Source organism: Anopheles darlingi, chromosome 3, assembly GCF_943734745.1.
Source record: "Anopheles darlingi chromosome 3, idAnoDarlMG_H_01, whole genome shotgun sequence".
Classification (NCBI taxonomy): domain Eukaryota; kingdom Metazoa; phylum Arthropoda; class Insecta; order Diptera; family Culicidae; genus Anopheles; species Anopheles darlingi.
In genome coordinates, this window is record NC_064875.1 from 69,750,968 (window position 1) to 69,757,687 (window position 6,720).

The following is a 6,720-nucleotide window of genomic DNA, read 5'->3' on the forward strand; positions in this document are numbered from 1 at the left end:
AACTTATTGTTGACATAATTTAGCAACGAAAAACCTGTAATTTTCAGGTCCCGACTCGAAGCACCACCCAACGGAACGGAGCGGCCACCCCACCCCTGCCCACCCCCTGCCCTAACGGAAGCGCGATGGATGCTCGATCGCTCGGCCCTCCCGTGAGTAAAGGCTGTGGGAATCGTGTATCGTGTTAGCTGTTGTGGTTGCTACGGTTGCGCGGCTGGAATTTCCAGGGCTCGATCTTTTCAGGGACCCCGAGCGTCGACCGAGCCATAAATTCATTCATTGACCCACAAACCGAAACCCCCCACCCCATCCAAACGGCGATTGGTGTTTCGGGGAACGTAGATCGAGCATCGAGTAGAGCACCGAGTGGAGCACGAGGCTGGACCGTTGGGCGAGCAAAATGCCCGAAATCTGAACCCGCGCAACACGATTTTATGTAGCTTCAGCGATCGCGCGCGCGCGCCACGAAGAACCACCGAACCCCGTTGCTGCTGCCCTAGAACATCCGGACCGTGTACCTACCCTAATGTGTGTGTGTGTTGCTAGTGGCTGGTTGTAAAAGGGAGGCCGCCGTACCGGCCGTCATCCCCAATTGGTGTGGCCGGTCACACAGAGAACACAACCGGCGATCAAATTGTGAAAAGATTTATCGATCAATAAAAAGCCAATCAGCAGCGATCCCAAGCGATGCGCCTGGACCCTGGGTTCCGACCAGCCCGGCGGCCACGAGCATAACTCTATGTTTTCCTCCACAACTCGATGCGCCCTCCTAGCGGTCAGATTTCTCTCTTGAGGAAGGATGTTCGCTTCCATCTTCCAGCATTGTCTCTCTCTCGCTCTCTCTCTCTCTCGCTCTCTCTCTCTCTTGCTCGCGTTGGTGTCAACTGGTGGCGCTGTCATTCCGCCTCGGTCGATCCCTTCTGCGAAGAACAAACGGTTTTAATGAGTCTTGAGCTCCCCCCATCTATTAAAGTGACCCAATTCTAGGTTTCGATTCCGTCAGTCCGCGAGGCGTCTGCTGACGTGACCTCGAGCGCGAGAAGAAGGCACAACAAACAGAACAATCAAACAAACACATTCTCACTAGAATTAAATCATCGGATGGGCGAAGGGACCCCGAAACCGTCACAGGAAGTGTTGTCGTCGTCGTCGTTGTCGAGGCCCAGGAGATGAAAGCGTGCTATTAACCGATCGAGCGAGGGAGATCAAACGCAAGGCGCGAGCGTCCGCACCCAGAACGCGTCTCGGAAAGATCCGTTAAAGGTGAGAACGACCATTAATGAAAATTACAATCCCGTGCGCGCGCCGCACCATCAATGGAGAACCATAATCGACCACACACGATACCACCATCATCACGATCCCGGCCATCTTTCTATCTGGCCAACACACCTCGAGGTCGTCCCCGAGGCTTGTTATAAGCATGATCATGGCCTTATGTATGACATCTCGCTGCCTCTTCGTCTCACTGTTGCGAGTGTTATCGTACTGCTCTCAACTCAAACATACACCTCGCTCGAGGCTGTTTGATGTCTTCCTCTGACGGAACCAGCGGCCACCTGCGGGGCTCTATACGCGCTGCATCGACAGGTTATGCGGGGCGCTGAAGCTAGAATTTGTTGTCTTCCGTCCAGGCTGGTAGGTAATGGTAGGTGTCGATCGCTAGCAAGGATCGCTCACTCCTATCGACAACCACGTGTGAGGTAAGCCGTTCGGTTAGATGATGTTTAGATTAAAGAGCTGTTGGAGGTGCAGCAACAGACAGCCCTTTTCTTCTTCCGGCAGTTGTGTTTGAATAGCAGGAGAAGAAGGGTTCGACCGCGATGCCTACGACTGCTTATCGCCCGGGGTTTGTTCTTTCGTCGTTGTTTGTCTTCACGCCTTCTTCGATAACCAACTGAATCCACTTTATTATCTCTCTTTGGAGTTGGATGTAGCTATGAAGAATTTTCTTTGTTTTTAAACCTAATTCAATCCAACGGCTACAGCATCATCCTTGCGATGGAAAATCCAGCACAAAAGATGCAAATTGATTATCCTCCCCTTAAAAGCTTTCACGTGCTACTTAATGCGGTCTGGCGGATGCCCAAAGCACTGCAATACTGTCCGAGTTTATTGCATCGCCCACTCTTGGGACTCGTTTGCAGCTTTTCTTTCACTAAACATTAGAAAATTGACTGTTACTTTCCCCCCGAAAATGGAGATCTCACTACACCCTTTTCCGTACTTTCTTTGTGTGCAAGAAACACGCCTTATCCCTCTAAGAATGCAGCTCATACAGGAAGAGCGATACCCTGCTTCGAAAGCTGCAATAAATCGCTCCATCACACTCCACGTCGTGGTGTGCACTCTCCAGGGATAATACTCACGGTACGGAATTGCTTAAATTGCTTGGTGACAAATCGCTTTCGCAAAGACCCTCGTCACTTCTTCTATCTCGTCTTTCACTTCGCCATTCGATGGACTTCCCATTGATCCAGAAGAAGCCCCGTGACAGTCTCCCAAGGTCCCAGTCAGCACCACCATCACTTGTAAATAAGTCTTTCACTTGCTCAAATAATAATTACCATTAATTTATCGTCGTAGCGATCGACCGGTCGCTTATCTAACGCACGACTCACAGCAACACACTCATCGGTGGATCGGTGCGCGTGACAAAATGCTAACCATCGTCCCGAGGGAGCCACAATCGGTTGTCCGTACAGAGCTGAGAGTGCCGAGAGTATACTGAGGGATGGCATGAGTTATTGTCCAGCGAGGCGAGGGGTGTCGGCGATCCCGGTGACTGCCTCCGGGAAGTCTAACTCTCGTGGATCGATCAATACATAAATGCTCTCATCCGTCGATTTTCCAGCCGATTTCCTGTCCATCGCTACGATCCCCGATCTCCTCGGTACCGCTGGACACTAGACACTGACTGTCTGTCCTACAAATCGGTGTCGATCGACAGGGTGCCAGTCGCTCGGATGATGAAGTATGCCAAACACACACACAGACACACACGCACACATCACTAGCACTTGCACTTTGTCTGCACGGGCACTCGAGGGGGGTTATCATCGATCTAGGAAGGAATCATAAAAAAGAAACATCCTATTCCGATTCGCATAAAAACATGCCAACTATCTAAGCGACAGGTGTGAAATGGCTCAATTAAGTAACAGTTACGGCAATCATTTTATTACTCGCCTTGCCGCCCTGGCTCACTCGAGGAGAAAACACTTATCAACAACACCAGCACCACTCTCCCGGGTGGGGGGCGGGGCGGGAGGAGAAAAGCCTCGCCAGACACTTTGGCACAAATCCTTTCTGGCTTTCTGTGACCGCTAAAACAGACCACGAATCGATTGGTTACGGTGCTAGAATGATTTACGGCGGTGAGTTTGTCAATATGAGAAAGCCCTTGGGAAGCGGTTGGAAAGTTGGGTCAAAATGGGCGCCATTTTATTTTTCGCCACGATGCATCCAAGCGCGTTTTGCTTATCGATGGATGGAAAAAAGAACAGCGAACGATTTGTCCTAGGTTCTGAATAGTATTAGTACGTAGTGTGAAGCAACGATCACGTCATTGATGTTGAAATGCACTTCTCAGAAACATACGCAGCGCTCGATAAACGCTTAATAGTTAGTACTTATTGTTTAGGCTCTTCTAAGATATTTGACGAAACGTCCGATCAAATGTCAAACCCACAGCGGCAAAAGCACCTGAAACAATCGAACATGAAGCGACCGACTTGGCTTTGGTACGGCTATCTTTATTGCTCCCTCGATCGCACGCGGCAAAGGATCAAAAGGTCCTCGGTTCCAAGAACTCAACCTTTTGCAGACCTTGCCGCGAACTGCCGTATCTGCGCATCAAACAAAACCGAATTCAAGCGCAAAAGTATGCAACACCTCCTCAACGCACACACACACAATGCTCCTGAATGCCGGCGAGTCCGGAGGCGAGAAGAAGGTCTAAACATGCCCGGCGCATAACTCGGCATAAAAGATGGCACTATTGTTTCGACCACGAGCCGCATGCATGCGAGCAAATTGAGAAATCGCACCGCACCGAACGCACCGAACGCTGGCCCCGACTGAATGATGACCGATAATTTTGGAAACGAGCATCGCGGTCGTCCCGTCGTCGCCTCGCCTCGAACCTGGCCTAAGAACCGGGCGTTGGTCACAGAACAATTGCTGGTCCAGCAAGCAAGAACGTTGAACTCGTCAAGAACTTTACCACAAGAGGTGGAGGTGGGGCAAAAAAAAATACGAAGAAGGAAAAACATTCCAAAGTAAATGATCTCTCAAACATCAACATCTACTGTGTCAACGCACGATGGGGTCGTGGAACGGAGTTGGCGTCGCGCGCGCTCCCCGCGGCTGCCATTATTTGCATAAATGTGGCAAGGCCCCCTCCCCCTTGTTGTTGTTGCTGCGGCATCTTATCAGCACCGCTGGCGTGCGTCTTGGCGCGCTGGATGACGGATTGTCATGTTGCCGAGGATGTAACATGGACATGGCGTGCTGCTGGCTGCTGTTGTCGTCGTCGCCGCCGCTTCGTTGCGCTTATCTCCCGAAACCATCTGCGGTCTGTGCAAACACACACTCACACAAACACTGAACGATGGAGGTACGAAGCGAGGGTCCCGAAGGCAGTAAACCTGCATGCATGCAAGGTTCATTAATCTTGCACCGTCACTGCAGCTTTGGGTTGTCACGCTGTGGTCACGGTGCCCTGCCCTGCCCTGTCCGGGGGACCGGGCGAAAGTTCCCTTCCGGGAGGAGTAGTGCCGGCAAGAACCGTCCAGCACCGCTCATGTTCCGAAGACGATGAACCCACACGAAAAAGGGAAGTGAAGGGTCGTGAGGTGTGATAACAAAACTTTAATACGCCGTAATTAAACTTGTTCTGGTGGAGTTGGTACCCCAGTGGCTCGGCCCAGGCGTTACGGTGTCATGGCCTCTTCACACTCACAGATGCCTTTGCTTAAAAGAACTGAAGGTTCTAAATTAGCTGGAAGTGATGTGGACTAATGCCCTACGACGGCCATTGTGCAACACTGATTGTGCTCAAGATAACCTCAATTCGAGGGGAAGAAAAAAAAAGCGAAAATGATATTAATCTCAATCTCAAAACGGGACCACCGTGATGAACACACCGATGACACACCGGTTTTTTTTTTGCGGCCAAGAGCTATCGATGTCCAGACCGATCGATCGATCGAAGACCCAATTCCATGCCCAACTCATTCTACTTCGGACCATAAAATGTCAATTTGAATAGCTTTCCCGCCTCCAGAACAACGCCCGAAAGACAAAACGATATTGTCAAGACATTAAAAGTCGGTCACAATCGGTGTCCTAAATGTCCGCTTCCCTCGAGGCTCCATCCTCTTCGACGAGGAATGTGCGTGCTTCCCCCCTCGGCCTTCTAGCGAATTGGATGCCCGCCCGGTCCCAAACAGGAGCACCGACGAAATGCCAGATTCTCGTTCCCCAAAGGCCCCTTAATGAGGCACCGAAGCCATTTCCTGCTTATACTTCTTTACGATATGGCCAGGCTATGCGGTCACGCGGATCGTCGTCGTCGCAGTCGTCGACGGAGCTCATAAAGGCATCCCCGAGGTTCCCGAATCCCCGAAGGCGATTTCGCTATCGTCAGCGCAGTTTCGGTGATCCAATGGCGCAGCGCGGCGTGACGCACACACTCTCACAACAGCACACAACTTGAACTAATTTTCAGGGATGATCGAGGGTAGCCCAATGATCGAAAGGCTGCGACTGCTGGCCTAGTATTTGGAACGGGCGAAGCGTTCCGTAGAGAATTATGCAAATTGCATAACCCACATCTAGGCACCCCCTGCCGCCCTGCTTACCTTTCCCTGCTGATAGCCGGTACGCAGCTGCTGAACGATGTCGGTGGCCGGACGCAGGAAGTGACCCTCGAAGCGCTCCAGATCGCCGCGGTACGTGCAGACGAGCAGATCGCGCGCCTGTCGGATCAGCATCGGTCGCGTGTGGTCCGTATCATAGTGCGGATACAGTGGCCCCAGGTACTGGTCGATCAACCGCTCGATGCTGCCGTGTGCCGATGATAAACTACTGCTCTTCACCGGTGCATCCTGCTGCTGCTGTTGCTGGTGCTGCTGCTGGTGAATCTGCAACGAAAAATCGATCACAGCCATCGTTACAACGTGCGTGGAAGGGAAAATCCAATAAGACCGAGAGGGAGAGAGAGCCAGAGAGCGAAAGAGAGAGAGAAACCTGGCGCGCATTCCGCCAGTAGCCAGACGCAGGCATACTTTAAAGCCCGACAGGGGGGGCATCATTTATCATCAGGTCCAAGTGGAATCTCCTAGAGGGGGCCTTTTGCAACCCAAATTTATGGCCAGCCCTTCGAGTGAGTAGCACAAAGTACCATACATTAAAGTGTCATCGAACTCACGCCGCCGTCGCCAAGCCGCATCCAGTGCGTCCAGTGAGGGCAATCGAACGGATATCAATTGCTTGTCAAGTGAAGTGCCTTCCTTCTCTTGCTCACTCCGCTCACAACTCGGGATCCAGTCGGGATCGCGGGACAGCGATCGTCGTCTTATGCGGCGTTCCAACGCGTTTTATTGACTCTGGGCATCGTCGGTGGTCTGTACTTTAAGCCCTCCCCCCGCATAGAGTGTCCATCTGGACAGTCGGCGCGCGTGTGTGTGTGTGCCATACGTGCGGTCCCAAGTGTGG

The 6,720-nt window shown here is 51.9% G+C and overlaps 1 protein-coding gene across 1 annotated transcript in view; it reads right to left on the minus strand.

The window, feature by feature from the left end:
- Positions 1–6,142, minus strand: part of LOC125956843 (uncharacterized) — a 157,417-nt gene extending 151,275 nt beyond the window's left edge. Inside the window, exon 1 of the mRNA XM_049689069.1 lies at positions 5,865–6,142. Coding sequence (XP_049545026.1) covers positions 5,865–5,996 — 132 coding nt within the window. The 5' untranslated portion in view covers positions 5,997–6,142. The remainder of the gene's footprint in view (positions 1–5,864) is intronic.
- Positions 6,143–6,720: the final 578 nt, after the last annotated feature.